This window comes from Arachis stenosperma, chromosome 10 (assembly GCF_014773155.1).
Source record: "Arachis stenosperma cultivar V10309 chromosome 10, arast.V10309.gnm1.PFL2, whole genome shotgun sequence".
Taxonomy (NCBI): domain Eukaryota; kingdom Viridiplantae; phylum Streptophyta; class Magnoliopsida; order Fabales; family Fabaceae; genus Arachis; species Arachis stenosperma.
The window spans coordinates 122,871,056-122,891,036 of record NC_080386.1 but is presented as its reverse complement, the minus strand read 5'-3'; the positions used below and the strand labels follow the sequence as shown (position 1 = coordinate 122,891,036).

At 32.2% G+C, this 19,981-nt stretch overlaps 2 protein-coding genes across 2 annotated transcripts; both read right to left on the bottom strand.

Annotated features, from left to right (window-relative positions):
- Positions 1–2,611: 2,611 nt before the first annotated feature.
- LOC130957610 (uncharacterized) lies at positions 2,612–3,706 on the bottom strand. Its single transcript, XM_057884459.1, has 2 exons — positions 3,208–3,706; positions 2,612–3,129 (listed from the first exon to the last, which is right to left on the bottom strand). The coding sequence occupies exons 1-2, from the start codon at positions 3,704–3,706 to the stop codon at positions 2,612–2,614; spliced, it is 1,017 nt and encodes a 338-aa protein (XP_057740442.1).
- Positions 3,707–8,845: 5,139 nt separating this feature from the next.
- LOC130956263 (probable inactive poly [ADP-ribose] polymerase SRO5) lies at positions 8,846–13,324 on the bottom strand. The gene is made up of 5 exons (XM_057883308.1): positions 12,425–13,324; positions 11,370–11,617; positions 10,607–10,743; positions 10,418–10,513; positions 8,846–9,183 (listed from the first exon to the last, which is right to left on the bottom strand). The coding sequence occupies exons 1-5, from the start codon at positions 12,955–12,957 to the stop codon at positions 9,130–9,132; spliced, it is 1,068 nt and encodes a 355-aa protein (XP_057739291.1). The 5' UTR covers positions 12,958–13,324; the 3' UTR covers positions 8,846–9,129.
- Between the last annotated feature and the right edge of the window lie 6,657 nt (positions 13,325–19,981).

Genomic DNA, 19,981 nt, shown 5'->3' with positions numbered 1-19,981 from the left:
TAGTAACCTTGTTATAATAATTACCACAATGAGTAACGTCGTTGTGATTATTTTAATTATTATATTTTTTTGTAAGCTATTAGAAACTTGTTGTCCAGAAAATTAGATCCGTCAGAAACCTTTAATGAAGTAGCTGCAGCATTACTAGTACTTATTGGATTTCAACACGTTTCGTGACTAGGCGAAATGAGAGGTCATTTGGCACTCTTGAGTGCCTTGGTGGAACAATGGAGGCCGGAAACCCACACATTTCATCTTCCAGTCGGTGAAGTGACAGTGACGCTAGAAGATGTGACTTATATTCTTGGCCTCCCGATTAATGGAGAGCCTGTTACGGGTAGATTAAATAGTAGTCACCAGTTTTTGGTAGAGAACTGTATAACATGTTTCGGTCGGGAGCCCGGTCCACAAGATCACGTATTGGATAAGGTTAATCTGGCATGGGTCCGGCGGTGCAGAGACATCGAGCCGTGTGACACGTAGGAGTCTGTTGAGCGGTACGTACGAGCTCACATTTTCTGCGTACTCAGAACGGTTGTGTTTCCGGATAAGTCAACCACTTCATTGAACTTGAAGTTTCTGCATCTACTTCGCGATTTCCACCGGATTTCATGGTACAGTTGGAGAGCAGCCAGTCTGGCACACTTATACAGATCGTTGTGCCGTGCATCCTGATTCAACTGTAAAAAAATGGATGGGCCACTCATACTACTATTTGTGTGGGCGTGGGAGCGTATGCCGTTCCTGGCGCCTATTCCCCACGATCACCTCGTCGATGTTGGGGTTCCACTTGCACGACGGTATTCTTTTTAGCTGTTATTATTGTTGTTGTTGTTGTTGTTGTTGTTGTTGTTGTTGTTGTTGTTGTTCTTAACGCAGTTGTTTTAATTTTGTTTAGGTGGAGTCATTAGCACCGGCATACAACATACATACGGAAGCCTACTGCACATTTTAGGCGAAGACTCGATGACATGGGAGTCGACGATGTAAGTTTTAACAATTTATCTTAAGCTGCTTATTTAGAATAATAATTTTACTTATCGGCCTCATGGGTACTTATGTGCAGTTTATATGACGGCCGTATATGGGAGTGTGGGTTTCAGATGACCTCGCTGTCCATTTGTTTATGTGCTCCACACAGTCGCCATTATTGTCATTCGAGTGTGTAGAGTGGCACCAGATAGACCGAGTTAGACAGTTCGGTCTACAACAACTTCCACCAGGACCGGCATTCGACCTTGGTCGTGATCATTGCAGGCGGTTGACAGGTGCACAGAACCATGATTGGGGAGAGAGGAACATCCAGTGGGTTACCTTGTGGAGATCTGGCCCCTATAACGCACTGCAGATAGGAGAGGAGATTGTCGACTTTCATCCTCTCCAAGTGTACTACGACTGTCAGATAGAGCTGCAGGTAGCGAGGCTGACGTGAATGAACCACAGGAATAACAGAAAAAACCAGCTAGATCTCAGGAGCAGAATCCCCCTGATAAGCAGCAGTTCCAGGCGCCGGCCTATGACCAAGGGTTTCAGGTATCTCTCCCCCTGAGAGATACAGATCATCCGTTTCCAGAGCTGCATGTGCCTACTGCTTCTCATCAGTCAGTTGGTCGTTTCACCACATTAGGTCATTTAAGTGACTTCGACATGGATCGATCGACGGGCCATGTAGATCATCCTCGTCCCTCCGCACCACCTCGCACGGAGTTGTTCGATTTGAATGAATACCCGCCGCAGGAAGAGGGACAGTTGAGACATGACCTTTAGCACTAGTATGAATATGGTGGAGCGAGTGCTCCAGGGATGAGTGATTCCAGGTTGTACGACACTGGTGGTGCGAGTTGGCCTGATGTCTTCTGATGGTGGCGGTGGAATGGACCACGGAGTATCTCAGGGTAATCCGTATAATTTACGGACACAGACTGCGCCACCGGATAAATACGTTCCATCGTTGTTTTTTAAGAAGGCACCGAGGAAGTAGATCATTGCAGTTTATGTTGTACTCTTTGAGTTTAGATTTGTTTTCTGTGTTGTATTTTGTTTTCAGTTGTAGAATGATTTGTACTCGTATTCTTATTCTATTCTTGGCTTTGTTTGTACTTGTATTCTTATTCTATACTTGGCTTTGTTCTCGTATAACTCTGTTTAAGATTAACCTATTGCAGTTTTAATCTACATATTTATGTATTATTCATTATTTAACGCATACATAACTAAACTGTGCAATAACATAGAAAGCATACACACTAGTCTAAAATAGATAATGAAGTTACATAAAAAGTTACATAAGAAGAGCAACCACTATTGACCTCCAGCAGAACTTGGACAAGCGCGCTGAGGACATCGGCTACGGCTATGTCCCTCCCATCCACACATAGTACACCGGCGAGGACCACGCATGTCTCGCGAATCTATCTCATTCAAGTAGTGGGTTGACTTCGGTCTTCCTTTTGTCGCGTGCCTCAATGTCCAATTGGGGATCATCTTAGTTCCTTCATGTCTATCCCACGTAGATGGGTCACCTATCGAAACAAACTCGCCTTTGTACACCTTGCAAATTTTAGACATCTTGTACACGTCATGCACATATACTTGTCAATCAAGACGTTGGTTAGTGCAACATGCAAGAACATGACGACATGGGAGTCGGGAGTCGCTCGACCTGGAAATGGCCACAGTCGCAGTGTCGTTGTGCAAGGTTGACAGTGTAAATAGAACCATCTTGCATTTTGTGAACCTCAAACATCTCGTTGCGCCTGTCGAACCGATTGATGACAATGTTTCCTGCACGTCGAAAGCTTTCTTCAACTCGTTTGGTAGCAAATTCTGAATACGTGAATTCATTGCGGATACGCTCATGAGCCTCGGCGCTCTTCCGGGTAAACAATTCATTTAGGCGATAGAAAGTAGACCTAACAATGGCAGTCACAGGGAGATTGCGTGCACCCTTCAGGATAGAATTTATGCACTCTACCAAGTTTGTCGTCATATGTCTCCAACGATGACCCCCGTCGAATGCCAACACCCGTCTCTGAACACCGATCTCATCACACCATTGAGTATATGCCTCACCCCACTCTTTAAGCCATTGGTAGTTTTTGTTGTACTCATGTTCTGTCCTAGAATAGCCTGTTGGACAAACCATTTAGTCATAAGCAAATGCCACGAAATTACTATGAATAAGACCACAACAGCAAAATCAAATACCCGTATTAACTGCGAGTTTATGCAAATACGGAGCCTTGAACCTCTTTAAGAAGTTGGACCCGATATTCCTGATGCAGAACATGTGCCACGCTCTTGGTGGTGACGATGCACCGTTACTGCGAGCTATTGCTGCGTCAATGGAGTTATCGTGGTCAGAAATAATGCCCACACCATTAATGGTAACAACATATCTCCGCAAATTGGTTAGAAAAAACTCCCACGCGTCTGTCGTCTCACCTTCGGCTATTGCAAATGCAATGGACACAATGTTTTGGTTCTCATCTTGTGCAACGGCAACTAGAAGTGCACTTTTATATTTTCCGTACAGGTGTGTGCCATCAACCTGCACTAGTGGCTTGCAGTGTCTGAATGCTACTATACACGGATAGAAGCTCCAAAAAATGCGATGGAGAACTTTGACACTTTGAACCTCCTCACTCTTACAGTAAACGGGGAGCGTCTTTATTTGGACACGAGACTTTGGCATCTTCGCAGTCATTGCCTTCAACCATACTGGTAGAGTCTGGTAAGAAACTTTTCAATCACCGAAACTTTTGCGACAATTTTCTGCTTTGCCAACCAAGCCTTGCAGTAACTAACAGTGTAGTTGGACCTGGATTGGGCTTCTGCAATAATAGACTTCACCTTCATCGACGGGTCTGCTTCGACTAACGGCCTAATAGCATCTGCAGTTGTGTCTGAGTCTAACTTGGCATGATCTTATGATATCAAACCCATGGTGCACGTGTGTTTGCCATTGCATCTCCTAATCTCAAAGCAACCTTTCTTTCGAATCAAGCTAGCTCGAATAAGCCAATCGCACCCATCACCATAACCCTTGCATTTCGCATAGAATTTTTGCAGCTCAAACTCATACACAGTGTAATCAACTCCTCTAGAGATAGTGTAGCTTTTGATTGCAGATATCACTGACTTTCTAGAGCCAAACTCCATTCTGACACTAAATTCACCATCTTCCGCCGCAACGTTGCCTTCACCTACGACATGCGCACCATCATCAGTCAGACAAGGCAAATAAAATACACACTGCTGGTTACTTGAATTAATAATGGTAACATACCCATATTCGCATACTCAGAAAATTCCGGGGCTTGCATGGCTTCGAGATCCAAAGTCCACATAAAAGAGGAACACCAAAGGGGTGCTGGCTTACAATCGCATCCACTTCATTTTGCACCGCCAGATTGCCCGACAGGTTTCCGTCATCATTTTCATCATCAACTTCATAGTTGGCTTCGAACTCCTCTTTGCTGTCGTTGTTATCTTCTTCCCAACATATATCCCCGAACTCGTTAACATTGACCTCCTCGCCAACCGCGTCCAACCCGGAATGCTGTTCAAATTCAACGTACAGCTCTATTATTATCACGTAAAATCGAGTTTGTTGATAAATACAGAACATCTGCTGTACTTGCGTCATCAGTGATGGACATTATTTGAAACTGTATCAGTCCACCAAATACTTGTACAAGATTTCTATATAAAATTCTGCTCACCCTTTTCAAAATGTGACTCTGTATGTTATCACAAAGACCAGTTTGCAACTCTACAAAACTCATGGTGCATCAGTGCATGGAATAGCAAATGACAACAGACATTCACAAACAAAAGTTACTCATTTGTGTGTGTTTGATATAGTTTCACCGTCATAATACACTCGCAAGTTGATAATACCTTCCATAACTTCAACCTCACCTAACTCGAATTTTTTGACACAACTAACTGCCAAAAAAATTCAGAACTTTAACACATATATATGCAAGAAAGAAGAATAGCAGGAGTAGAAGTGAAGTGAGGCCTCCGAATGAATCTGCTTCGTATTCATAGGCAGGACCCTTGACTAAAATATTTTTTAAAACAAAACGCAACCTGCTTTTTTAAGCTTTCGAAAAAATATTTCAGATACAATAAAAATACAACTTGCGTTTTGTTTCAACAAAAACAAAAAGCTAACACAACCAAAAATGCAAGCAGCATTTTATTGTTAAAAAAATAAACATGAAATTTTGCCCCATCTACTAAACGTAGGCTGCGTTTGGGCTGAATCGAAATAAAAAATTTTTTGCAAAACTTTCAAAAAACTAAAACACAGGTTGCATTTGTTTAATTTGCCCTTAAAAAAAATTAAAAAAAAAATAATAAAACGTAGGTTGCGTTTTGGACTGACGCGATAGCAGTAAATTTTTTTTTCCTATACCCATTTCATGCACTACACCAATATTTTTTCCATAAAAAAAAAATTGTCATTTTTTTTCCCTTAATTGTTTGCTTTTCTGATTTGGGAGTTTAAACACTTAAGAATTTAAAAATGATATACCTTTCTTAGTTTGTGAGTCCTAACAGCCTCTCAAAGAGTTTTGGATCATTAACTTTCAATGGTCTTCTGAAGCCTCTCTTAAGATTTGGTCACCTAAGAGGTGGTAGGCCTAAAACAAATGAAAAAAAAATTGATAATTGGGGCTACAGAAATCGTCATCAATTTGGTCCACTCCTTTAAAGCCCACAAAAGCTTTGTTTTTGCCATACTTTTGAGTTTTGACTTCTCTTTTGAAAATTACTGTTGCTTACAGAATTTATTCAATTTATCATAGTTCTTGAAAAAGAAAAAAATAAAGCTAACGTTGAATTTGGTCTCTCAAAATTTAATGAATTTGATCCTTAAAAAATATCAATACAAGTCAAATTGATTTTTTTCGATAATTTTCTGCTAACATATTGTTAAGAGTCACATACTCACATGACACGTTATAAACCTAACATGTGAAAAACTTTATCTCACACATTAACAGTTATAACTTATAAGTGATACGTCAAGGAAAAATTAACGAAAAGATCACCTTGACTAACGATACTGCATTGGTATCTTTTACAAATCAAATTGATTTAGATGTGATTTTTTAGAATTCCAAATAAAGATTTTGGTGAATTTTTGGTGACTAAAAAGATGAAAAAAAAAAAAAGGAATAGCTATCCTAAAAGGAGAAAGGAGAGTCCCTACAAAAAATAGTACATAAGTTATCTCAAGATTCAAGTCATTTAACGTAATCAATCTTCTATCATTCAACATATTCGTATCTCCTAACATAACAGATTGATTAAGCAGACAAGTGAGTTGACACCCACACACACATGATATCCTCTTTTTTTTTTTGATCAAACTTGCACTACATAAGGCTTGAACTCAAGACCTCTTGGTAAGAAAGAGGAGTATGTGCCACTTGAGCTAAGGCTCATTGGCTTACACTTGACCAACTTAAGTTTTATTTTTTGCCACTTTATATGCTGCTGAGGTTGTCAATCTTTGCACCCGTTTTTGTTTTTTTTTTTTGTATTAAAACGAGATTGAAGCCCAAAACTATAACCAATATTTCATGCATCCTCAATAATTTGCTTACGACTCCTAGAAGGACTATCAACAAACTGGTATCCTTGGTGAGCATTGAGGCCCTCTTTATTCCTCCATGTCCAATTCTACCAATAAGTTACCATGAAAAAAGTTATCCATATTACTCGTTTGGTATAGCCAAGTCCATTATTCAATCCGATCCAAACATCAAAGGAAGTTTTATAAAAAATATTAAAATGTCTAGGGAGAATGTTTTTAGACCGTATCATTGCAACAACTTTAGAATAGTAACCAACAAACCACAAACACTTAAGATAAAAAAAGACACACACAACCCTTCAACAAAAGAAGCAGAGTTGTTAACTTCAAACCAATCATCATCCTAGCCTAGCTGCTTAATTATTGGGTCACGGATTTAAGTTTAAGAAGTGAGTGAATGAGTGATGCATGAACCAACTTTAATTAAATAAATATGTAAGACACCATGGTTGCAGCTCATGGTAGAGCTGCTGGTTCGTGATTGCTTAGGGTCCCCCAATGCCCTGTTGGAAGAGAAACTTAAGCCCCTGTTTAAGAAATACTAAATATTAAGAAATAAAATGAATATAAAAACCATCCGTATCTACCAGATTATTCAGATACAGATAGAAATGTACCCAATGAAAACAAAATCCAACAAATAATGCAACAAGTGATTTTTTTTTTTTTTGGGTCATAACAAGTGAGTTGATTAAATAAAAATTGATTGGACTTGGCCACTTGAGCTACGTTTCTTTACAAAAGACAAAACATTGAGATATATACACAAAAATACAAAATTATGTTTGATAGAGATAAAACATGAATAGAGATAGATATTATGTCTTTTATATTTAAAAAAAAAGACAAATAAAAAAAATAGAAAAATACTAATTGAAAATATAACTTATTTTTTATTTTTTATTGTTATTATTATTTTTTTAATTATATTTTTTATCATTTTATTTTTTATTTTAAATTTTATGTGAAAACATAAAATAAATTAGATATTTTATTATTTATTTTATTTTATATTTAATTTATTATCAAATAAAATATAAAAATATTATTTTTTATATCTATATTTTCTGTGTCTTATTTTTAATATTTTATTTTATTCTGTTGTCAAAATCAAACATAACTTTGGTGAACTTTAGCAATTGTGAAAAGATTTTAGTTTAATTTGGCAAAAACTGAGGCAAGTATTAGAAATGAAGACAAGACAGCGCAACAAAGAGCATCCCCCTTGAATAGCAGAAAAATCATAAGCAAAATGCAACGCACCAAATTAAAACGCCGAAAAGGGTGATTAATCCACAGGAATTATTGCATCTCCTCTTGCAACTTGCAACAATCCATCCATTTGCTACCAATCTGGTTGGCTTCTATGTCCACTGGATTTTATTTTATTTTTTCAAATCTTATTATAAAAAATCTCCTTAATTCTCTGACGTCTACTCTCTGATAGAAAAATTATATATTATTTTTACTTTGCCACCTTTGGTTTTTACATATTTTTAATTTATTACAATATGATTAATGTTTTTTAATATTAGAACGGATAAAAGAGAACAATAGAAAACGAATTTGTATGTATTTAAATTGTATAAAATAATACAATATAAAAAAATATTTATAGGTACTAAGAGAATCGAAATAAAAAAATATAATATTCTATAATAAATATTCAAATATACTAAATAATTCTAATAAAAATTAATTGATCCTAATATATTCTAACATTTAAAACTCATACAAAGTATTTGAGTAAATATAACAAATTTTATGTCAAATAATTTCTTCTATCACCAGAGCCTTAATATATATATTTCTGGAATTCTTAAACATATAAATCATAGAACAAAATCATCCCTCAGAATAAAGATCAACAAATTTGTTCTTCATCGTTTGTAAAAGTAAAACATAAAAAAATAAAAAGTGACAATAATTTTCCTATGTATAAGCAATGTTCAATAATCCAATTTCTTGAAAAAAATGGGGAACAAATTGTTTGATAAAATAAAAGAGAGTAAATTGATTTTCAAATTTTGAAATTTATTTTGTCCAATACTAGTAACTAAATAATTTTTTTTTAATTTTTCTTACAAAGTAATCACAAGAGAGCACAAAGTGTAACCCATAATCAGTCAATTAATTAGTCCATGACTCCTAACTAAGCAAATTAAATGAACCAATCAAGTTGCTAGTTGCCACTTGTGAAAATTGAAAATCAATCAATTTCATGACAGAACATAAAATTTGTATTTACATTCTATTTTTCTAAAAGAGGGTACACTGAATCAAGTCATGTGTGTAACTTGCAAGTTGCAACCAGAAATGGAAAGAAAGAAAAAAAAAAGTGATTCTTTTCTCAAAATAAAACATGAGTCTGGCTTCTAATTAAGACTCTTTTACTGTTATACATATAAAGCTCAGTGTAAGGTTGATGGTTATTATGAAGTTAGGTACATGCCTCCAACCAATATTGGAGAATTCATTCATAGCATAAAAAACACAATTCCTAAACAAGTTGCTACCTAGTTGTCATGCTGCAATGTTTGGACTTTTGGAAAGATCTTGCATGTTTTTCTCTGGAAAATTAAGAAAAATTCATTGTTAGATAAAATAGAAGAGAAAAAAAATTAAGATTAAGAAAAGATATTTGCATATTCATTAAGCACATTTAACATGTATGTAGTAACGAAATATTAGTAGTCATGCACTTAATATAATTTTCAAGTATTGTACTTTGTAAATGAAAATATAAAAATACGTGCTCAATGTAATCTAAAACAATAGAAATATAAAATATCACTATAGGCTTTTTTTCGGTTTTATATTTTGAAAATATAGTATTATTTTTTATATCAATATAATTAAATTTTTTCTTTTAAAAGAATTATTTACATTGAGAAAATAATAACCAATCATTATTAAATTTAGTAAATCTTGCTACCATAATGTAAAGATGATTAAAGCGTTGTTTTTTTTCACCTTACATACGCATCGTTTTATTTATAAAGGTACAATCCCCCTTTTTCTATATATGTTAATAAATAATTATTCAAAAATATATGTCTTAGGTGTATATAAAAAATTAGCTACTAAATCAGTTATTATATAATACATATTAAAATATAAAATACATATTAAAAATAAGTTAAACAATATATATATATATATATATATATATATAAAATTTTTTATGTGCACATAAAATTTTTATTTTTTATTTTTCCAATTAGTGCGATTGGTATAAGAGAAAACTAACTTTAGAAAAAAAATACTAATAAATAAATAATATTCTTTTGAATATCAAATAATTTACATAATAAAATTGATATTATTTAGATTTTGCATTTAATAAGAAACTCTTAAGTTGATAATTGGATGACAAAGTTTTACTTCGCAAATACTAAAAATAAATTTCTCAAATTTAAACAAATTACTTTAAGATGTAACTCAATATTCACCTCTCTAAAATTTTGAGATTTATCTTGAAATTATATACTACTTGCAGAATAACTTAATTAACTTAAAAATGACACTAATAAGATAATTGAGTTTAACAAAGTAACTTATTTTTGTGAGATCAACTTAATAAATTACATATTAATAGATTTAAATTTGATAAAATAAACTAATAGTGAAGCCAATTTAAATTTCAATGGAGCACTTGCCCCCTAAGTTATATATATATATATGGTGTCACTTATTTATTTTTTCATTCAAAATTTGTGGATATGCAAAATTGATTAAGAAGAAAAAACTATTACAAAACCGAGAAAGAAAGTAATCAAAATAAAATCCTTAATAAGTTAGTACCTTGGCTTTGTAAGATTTGATTACTGCAATTAACAACTTATCTCCAGCTATACGTCTCACTTTTTGTATTAATTCATGCCTTGAAATCTTATTATCCTACAAAAAGGAGAGGGACAAGAAAATAATGAATAATGTTCAATTTCAAACCCATAAAATGCAAAGGTAAATTACTAAATTAGAAGCACTTACTTTGTGATCTTTGTAGAGCATTGAAATGATGGCAATATCATTTGGTGGCAAATTTTTGGAAAGCACAGAAATCAAAGATGGGAATGGCATCCAAGGTGATGATGGCTGCAATGGCTGCTCTTCACTCTTCTCACTAACTGCAAAAGTAAATGAAAATATGAACAATCACAATTCCAAAACACAAAACTAGTGTTTTTGTTGAAAATGAGATTATTTGGTGTGTGTTGCAACATGTCACCTATGTGTTGGACATGTGTCATTATTTTAACAATACGCAAAGTGTATGTTGAATATATGTCAACATTTGGCAACATGAAGAATATGTGTTAGACACATGTCAACACTCTAGCCTACACGCAAGATATGTGTGGATACTTTTTCTGCGCATCCACAACACTTCAAATATCAATATTAAACCAAAACACTGTCTTGATCTCCATATTAAAAATAATTTCTGAAACTATTCATTATACATAAAAGGAGAATTTCTTTGGGACAGAGTGAAAATTTTACTCAATTTTAAAAGATATATGCATTGCACATAATTTTTTTTTTCATCTTACAAAAAAGATATTCACTTTTTACCAAAATTTCACTCTTCAACATAGCTTTATCTACGCAGAAGGCATGATACATTGTGTTTCACTCATATCTCAACCAAAAGAAATTTTTATATATTCCAAAATTTAATATGAACATAAGATAATATATTTAAAGGAAAAAAAATTAAAAATCTTACAAAAAGGGTCATAAAAATCCAAACCTTTGAAAGAGGGAAGTTTGTAGCTTATAAGATATGCTGGCAAGACATGAGTGTTGATTCGGCTACTCCAAATGATGTAATTCTTAGGATCCGAGAAACTATCGACTCCAGAATCATAGTCTTCAGAAGAAGGATTGCATTGCTGCTTATTATTACAAGGATCAACAATAAGTTCACTCCTTCCCAGAATAACTCGGCATAGCAACAAGTGCCTCACCCCATCTTTATCTGCAACACATCTTTTCACACTGCACAAGGCAAGGAAAAAAAAAAGGTACAAATTTATCAAAATGTTATTTAATGATTTAATAATTTACAAAAAAATTGAATTAAATATATCAAATATCAAATTATCTAATGATTTATAATATTATTTTTATATAAAAATATCGTTATAAAAAATATTATATACATAAAAAATTAATTATTAAATCAACTAATATATATTTTATATAAATAAATAATTTAATGATTAATTTTTAATATACACATCAAACGATATTTTTATATTTAGTTATTTGTTCAGTAATTTTTCAACGTTCAAAAAGATTCATTGATTATTTGTAACAGTTAATATTGGAAAAATAATTATTATGCACTTGAACAATAAAATTCCAAAACGAAAAAGACTTTCAAGATAAGCCTGAGATAGAAACGTGACTAAATCATATTCTTGTATATGCTTCTAGAAATTTTTTTTAAAAAGATTATTTGTTACTACTTACTAAAAATAGCTAGAAAATATCTATCCTTAGCTTATGCATATACAAGAACTTGCTTTTGGCACAAAAAAAAAATCTTGAAAAGAATATACATGACGCCTTGTTTTTTTAATCTATAAAATATCAAACTCAACAAAGAGAGTATAATACAAAAGTTAGAGTAATAGATCAAATGACATAATCTTTCCCGTACTTAATTAAGAAGTTGCGAATTAAGAAGTTGCGAGTTCGAATCTCCTAATCTTTGATAAAAAAAATATAAAAATCGATATGCTTGCATGAGACAAAGTAATATCTATCCTTTTTTTTTTTGTTAATTTCATGATTAATTACCTTTGTAGAGGAGAATGATCTGCAGAGAAAATGATTGTTTGACCATGGCGGTGACCAAAACCGTTAGAAACAATATCCCTCACGTCATTTTCACCGAGCGTTCCAAACCAACCATACTTCACATTTGCATTCCCACCACGCAACTTCGCCACCGCTCTTTCCCACACTTTAAAGCTCTGCACCTTCGCATGCGCCGCCACGCTCCCACACGCGTTCCGGTGAACCGCCACAACCTCACCGACGCCGCCAAGACCCTTCAGGAACCTCGTCTTTATGAGTCCGTAAACCGCCTCATGTTCTTCGAGCTTAACAAAGCCTCCGATGACATTATTCTTGTTTTCTCTAACCTCACCAATAATTCTTCTTCTATCGGCACCAGAAATTGAGCTTTCGCAATCGGAGATAACGCACGATGTGTCATCTTCTCCATTGCTGCTGCTGCTGCTGCTGCTGTTTCCGCCGCCATTATCCCAATCTGAGTCGGTGGATGACGAAGAATCTACGCTAAGAGGTGATGAAGTTACAAGGTTCATAGCTTAATGGTAGAATAAGAAAGATGTAATTTAGGAATGATTGGTCAATTCAGATAGGAATTAGAAAAGAAGAAATTGCGTATACATTTTTGGGAGATGAAGAAAACTTGGGTTGAAAGAAAAGAAGTGTGTATGGTGATAGTTTAATTTAAGGCTGAAAGGGAAATAAGGATGTGAGTTAAGGGAATGAAGTAAGTGAGAATGAGAATACTTAAAAAGGAGAAAGAAGAATGAAAAGGTTTATGCAATGGGCGGTGAAGAGTGTGGAGAAGGAGGGCGCTACCTGTTTTGTTGAAGGGAAGCAATATACATGCAACTGACAAGCCTGTTGGTTTTGGAATCTCGGTTTCCCACTCCCTATGGGACATTGTTTATATTATTATTGCTATCCCTATTATTTATTTATTTATTTCTTTATTCTTATCCTTGTAGTGTACACAAGTTTTTTTTTTTTTTTTTGGTCTTAGTAAATAAAAAAGTGAATATAAAAACAACGTGATTAAAAATAATTTTATATATCTAAAATTAATTATTTTTAATTATAATTAAATATTTTAAATTTTGTTATTTTTGTGTCAATAAATTATAATTCAAATGACATAAATTCTTATATTCATTTAAAAAGTTACGAATTCGAATCTTTTTACAATTAAAAAAAAAGTCCTCTTATTTTCGTCCTAATTACATTTTTGTCCGTACATGCTGATCAATCAACTATCAAGTATATGTTATATGTATGTAGACTGTAGTAGTGTGCAAATAAATGAGTTCAATTATTTGTTAAATTACTACTTTGGAAGTTGGATTGGGTGGTGAGAATTGAGCCACGGTTATGCTCAATTTGCACCTAGGTTTGGCTTTGGATCCCAATAAGGAAAGTATGAAACCAGGAGTCACTATAGCAGTCTAGTTTTCACAAATCTACCACAAACAGTGTTCCGCGGAAAATTGCGACATTGTACTATTATTTCCTCTTTTATTTCATTATATTTATTTTCTTTTTACCTTCTGTTGGGACTTGGGATTCTTTCTTTCTAAAATATCTTTGTTTTTAATATTTCTATTTTCTATATTATTGAAAAAATTTACACTATTATTCAATTAGAAAAAATTAAATTTGATAACAAAGTTTATACAATTATTTATTTAAAAATTTATGTGTTTGAATAATTCTTTTAATAGACACATTTAATATTATTTTTACTAATATAATAATATATAACTAATAATTTATGTCAAAGAATTTACACACTGTACAAAAAATATTAAACTTTAAAAAATATACTAATGTAAACATTATTTTTCTTATTAAAAATGGTAATCTAGCTATGATTTAGATAAAGTTATTATTTTATATATAAAAAATATACAAATATAAATTAATTATTTAACATTTATTTAATTTTATATTTTTACCCTCATCTTATTTTTTTCTTTCCAATATGCTCCATTCTTGTACGGTTGTAACCATAAGTCATCACCCACTTTCATCCTATTCCCCGAAATGCAACCATTGCTTTGTCAACCACTACCACCACTGTTACTCCATAAAAAGCTAAGAGATTTTAAAATTGTAGGTTCATTTTTTTGAGTGAAATGCAATCTCGGAGTATTGAAAAAGGCTTAGGGAGGAAAGACTTAGGTTGTGTTTGGTTTAGCTTTTGAGTTACGAATATATATTTTAATTTTTTTAAATTTTAAATTTTTTCTTTGACTATTTTTTTTAAATATAAATGTAATTTTATGTTTTAATTTTGATTTATCTAAAATAATAAATGGTAACTTTTTCATTTAATAATTAACGTTGAAAAAATAATAGAAGAAATTTATTTTTTCTGTTAACTTTATCATTCAGTCTAACATGTAAGAAGAGACATAATGAATAATTATAAAAATTCTTATATTTAATCATTTTCATGATCATAATTTATAAGTAAATATTTTAATCTTTTTATAATATCATTTTTAATACTTTTTATTAAGTTTTGATTTTTTTTAATCAATTTTTATATTTTTTTATTTATATTATGGATGTTGTTATTTGTGTTTTTTTTTAATATTTTCTAACGTATATTGTTACTTTTTATTATAGAATATTTAGTATTTATTGTTCATATAAATTTTTTTAATTATTTTTATTAATATAAATATCTTTTTTTATGAAACTTTTTTTGTATTTTCTTTTTTGAATTTGTATAATTTTTATTGTGGGTTCTTGAATTAGGGTGCATTTTGTTTATCATTCTTAATTATTTTATAATATGAATTATTGATTATAAAAAAGACAAAATTAAATTAAAAAATAGTATTAAAAAAATACTAAAAACTTATGAAAAAATGTATTAAATTTTAACATATAAATTTAATATTTTTTCAAAAAAAAATTACAGCCAAAAGAGTTAAAAAAAAGTGATTTTAAGTAATATAAATTCATATTTTTTTAAGTAATTTTTATCTAAACGTGATTTTGAATAATGTAATTCAAACATCATTTATTTTACTATAATCTATTTTTATATAAAATTGTCGAATATAAATCACGTTAACACTAACTTATTTTTTTTATCAAAGTTAAATTTAAAAAACAATTTAATACAAATTTTTATTTAAAAACTTTAATCTAAACACACATTGAAACATACAAATTCTGGTGGCGTGGATGATGACACGGTGGTGGAGGGTGGCAATGTCCTCTGTCTCTCTTTATTCCTATGTAAAACGAGGTTGATGATGGTGGCAAGTGGTGGTGGCAAAGATGGTCACTATTGCTAAAAGATGAGGAACAAGAAGAGGATGTTCACATAATTCATTCACTAGTTTACTTTTTAATTTTCCCTGGTAAATGTCTGTACTGTACATAAATGCGGGCGAGAGACCGTTTTTTCCGTAAATTTGATGTTTTTGAATTATAAATTATATTATCAACAATAGATATCTACGCATTGTTGATTTGTGCTAAAATATATGATGCAAAGATTTTGAAATAACCTTTTTAAAATAGTGAAATAGGTGATATTTGATTTATGTACTAAATCAACATAATATTTTTAAATAATTTAACTTTTAGTCTTACTTAACATAAGAAATTTAAGTCAACATATAACTTGGTAAATATAAATATAAAAGATTTCAATTTATTGAATATTCTTCAATATTTTACTTGGTTAAAATAAAAAAATTATTTTAATTAAGGGTAAAGTATTAAATTGGTCCTTTATGTTTGAATGTAATCTTATTTTAGTCTTTAAAATTTAAAGTATCATATTTGAATCTAAAAAAATTTTATTTAGTTTCAATGTATTAGTCCCACCATGAAGTTAAAGTTAAATAATTAATGGAATATTCTACATGACAGCAGTACAAGAACAAGATCGATAATATGGAGAACATATATAAGTTCTAAAGGCACAAAATCAACCGTGAATACATCAATATATTTATTTATCATTCTTCTTACAATTTAAATGAAATATTTTCTATAGAACTAAAGAGAATGATAAATAAATGTATTGATGCATTTACGATTGACTTTGTGTCTCTGAAGTTTGTGTAATATCCCAACTTTTTGAATCAAGTCATTTTTTAATAACTAATTAATTAATTAAAATGGTAATGATTTAAGATTTGAATTTAAAATTTAAACATATGAAAATACTAGTGATAGTAAATCTCTAACAGACAATAAACAACCTTTTAAAATATAGTCATAATTAATTCTATATTTATTAGATTTGAATGATATTTAGTTATATAAAAAGATAAGAATACTAGCTTTATTCCTTAAGTTCAGTATAAAATCAAATTCAAATTAAATTAGGTAGATAAATCGGTTACAAGTTCATAATAGAAAATCGCGCTCTTATCAGCCAGCCTGATATACTAACAATATTTCGAGAATATCTCAAACTGTGGTTATCCGATTGATTTCGTTTACAATTCATTTTAAAGCTAATTCAATTCTCTATAAATTTGTCTCTAATAGATATTTTCAAATTACAAACGTAGAAAATGTTATAGGGCTCAAAAAGTGACGTTTCAGATTGAAGAGTTCACCTAAATACCTCATAACATAATCTACATATACCTGAGAGCTATTTGATCCTTCCTTTCTCATTCTATTCCCTTTTTTTATACAAAACATTCTAGTATACACAAAGTCTAGCTAGAGAACACGTCTCTCTTCACTAACAAACTGAGTCTATTTGCATCAGAGTACCTATCGAAACTTTACTCGAGGTAGGGGTTTTATACTAATTCTTATATGTCATATCTTAAATATTTTTTAATATAGATGTTAGCACTGCATGTCATGATATAATGTTTATTTCCTTCATACGCATTATGCATTATAATAACAATTTTAAGTGCATTAAAGAACTGAGGGAATGATCATTCGGTAAGGGAAGGTGACCCCCAAAGACAAGATAATCGAGATGATCATTCGATAAGGGAAGGTGATCGAATCGAGATAATCCTTCGGTAAGAGAAGGTGATCCGCAACCTTTGGGATAAGAACCTTCGGTAAGGGAAGGGGACTATCCCATCAATTTTATATAATAAGATATCTTTGTTGACATAACTTTTTTCTTGTGTATGTCTAAATAATCTTGATTGTAAATTGAACTAAGGGAATGATCCTTCGGTAAGGGAAGGTGACCCCTAAAGACAAGATATCGATATGATCCTTCGGTAAGGAAAGGTGATCGATCGAGATGATCCTTCGGTAAGGGAAGGTGATCGCTAAAATGTTTGGGATAAGAACCTTCGGTAAAGGAATGGGACTCCCACTTTTTATACCGGTTTGAGCTCAATACCTTCCTTAAAAGCTATGAGAAAAAGTAATGAAAAGTACAATGAAAAGTGTGATAATGATTGTCATTCTTTTATCCTTTTTTTTTAATTTATGATTATGTTTATGATTGCATTTAAAGATCCTTCCTTTATCCAAAGTTCCTTTTTGTATGATGTATGATATCGTTTAAGATTTCTGTTTTATTCAGATCTATCCTGTTTGACTTATCTATGGCAATGTTACTATTCTTCTCTCATTCATTATTTATTTTGCCTTGCTTTATGTCCTATGAGAACATCATACCAAAGTTTATGAATTTAGATACATTTAAATGTTTTAACGCTATAGGCATTTTGTATGCATCACACATGTCACAGCATAAGTAAATGAGAAGCATCTAAAAGTCACACAACTCCGACTAACAAGGACTTTTGAAAATAATAATTGAATAACATTGCATTATCACTATTTTTATTTTAAAACTCGGAGTGGCTGGGGATGGATACGATGACACCATATAGATAAACTATTGAGAAACTTTTGTTTCTCATCCCTCTCTCCGTCCCATCTTCAGGAATGATGCAGTACAAAGTAATACGTTGCTCAGTTGAGGTGAAAAGACAAGTGCACTAGTGGGAGCAAGCTATCGAGGACGTAGATACAAAACATTAAACGTTTATCTTAAGAAGGAAGAACATGCGATTGTTTTAGCCATAGTTAACAAATTAAGAGAATTAGGATTTTCTACGTGTCTTGTTTTATCCTTATTGAGTGATTGTAATTGTAACTATGATGTTTCTTGTTATAATTATTTGGTATGAGTAAAGTTTGTCATTGTTGTGCCTTCATAATTTAGCATGCTCATTTTTCATGTTAGTATTTTCAGATTCACTTATATTTTTCAACTAGTAACTATTTTAATAAAAACTAATTATTTAATATTTTTACACATGTAAATTGTTTTATAAAAAGATTTGATATTACTTGAAAAATTTCACAAGTATTTAAATATCAGCTACTAAATATAATCCAAATAAAAGTTTAAAAGTATTGGGGTGTTACATTTTGGTATCAGAGCAATTTGATTCCCTAGTGCACTTGCAAGATTAATTTGTTATCATTTAGTTATAAATAGTATTATATCATGAAATCTTTTCTATGTGATGAAATTAGATTAAAAATATTTGATCATCTAACAGTAAAAGTTATTGTGCTCTTGAATGTTTTGTTTGAGGCTTATTGCCGTAATTTTATGATCAAAATGTGCATGAGTTAATGTAAAAACATAGATCATCTAAGAATACCCCACTCATAATTAAAGATATATCCAAATACACATGAAACTTTAAAAAAAAGGGTTAGAAAATTATGTTTTTGTCGTTTTATATTTTTTAGCATGTGTTTTATTTATCCTCTCATTTTCATGTTGTTGTATGATGCCTTTGTTATCGTGATTATTGTTTTATACTTTATTCATTCTTTTCTTATTTTATACTTGTTCATACCCTGGCCCAATGTTAGGGGCCCAGGTCCAATCGAAAGGCCTGATCCAAATAGATTAAGCCTAGCAAAGCACCCACCACCACTCAAGAAGTCGGTGTCAACCACGACTTAGTACGAAGAAGTCGGTTATGAGATTAGCTGGCAGATAAATACTCATTCAAATGAGTAACCGCCCCTGAAATCTCTCTAACCACTTCATAAAGCCATATCTTAACCTCCCTAAGATAATGGGACGGTTATTATCCTAAAGATACGGCACTACTCCAACGGTGGTTATTGGTTCACCACTATAAGTACACTGACACGCCTCAGGTATTCCTAAGTCCAATACTCTCTAAGACCTGCTTACACCCTTGCTAACTTAGGCATCGGAGTGTCCTTGCAGGTACCACCCCCCATTCACGCGCGAGCACAAGTCGGACGGAGCCTCCCGAGTTGCGGACCTACCTGGGGTCCTCCTCCATTATACACTTGGGCCGCCGAACGCCATCCATTGGACTAATCTCCGGTTACCTACCGTAACATTGGCGCCGTTGCCGGGGACCCGCGAGATCATCCCTCGATGGCAGAAAGATCCCATGAAGAAGGCCATGTCGAAACGGATTCTGAGCAAGAGAATCCAGACATGGGCAATGACAATGAAGACACAGCCCAACATCAAGACAATGATCAACACAGAGAGGGTACCTCCGGAGTAAAGAATCCGAAGGTAAATTCCTCAGATGGGCG

Coding starts and splice junctions, on each gene's coding strand:
- LOC130957610 (XM_057884459.1), bottom strand. CDS start 3,706: ATGACTGCGAAGATGCCAAAGTCTCGTGTCCAAATAAAGACGCTCCCC. Junction 3,130..3,207: donor TAAACTCGCAGTTAATACGG/GTATTTGATTTT, acceptor TTTGTCCAACAG/GCTATTCTAGGACAGAACAT.
- LOC130956263 (XM_057883308.1), bottom strand. CDS start 12,957: ATGAACCTTGTAACTTCATCACCTCTTAGCGTAGATTCTTCGTCATCC. Junction 11,618..12,424: donor GATCATTCTCCTCTACAAAG/GTAATTAATCAT, acceptor TGCCTTGTGCAG/TGTGAAAAGATGTGTTGCAG. Junction 10,514..10,606: donor TGCTCTACAAAGATCACAAA/GTAAGTGCTTCT, acceptor TCCTTTTTGTAG/GATAATAAGATTTCAAGGCA.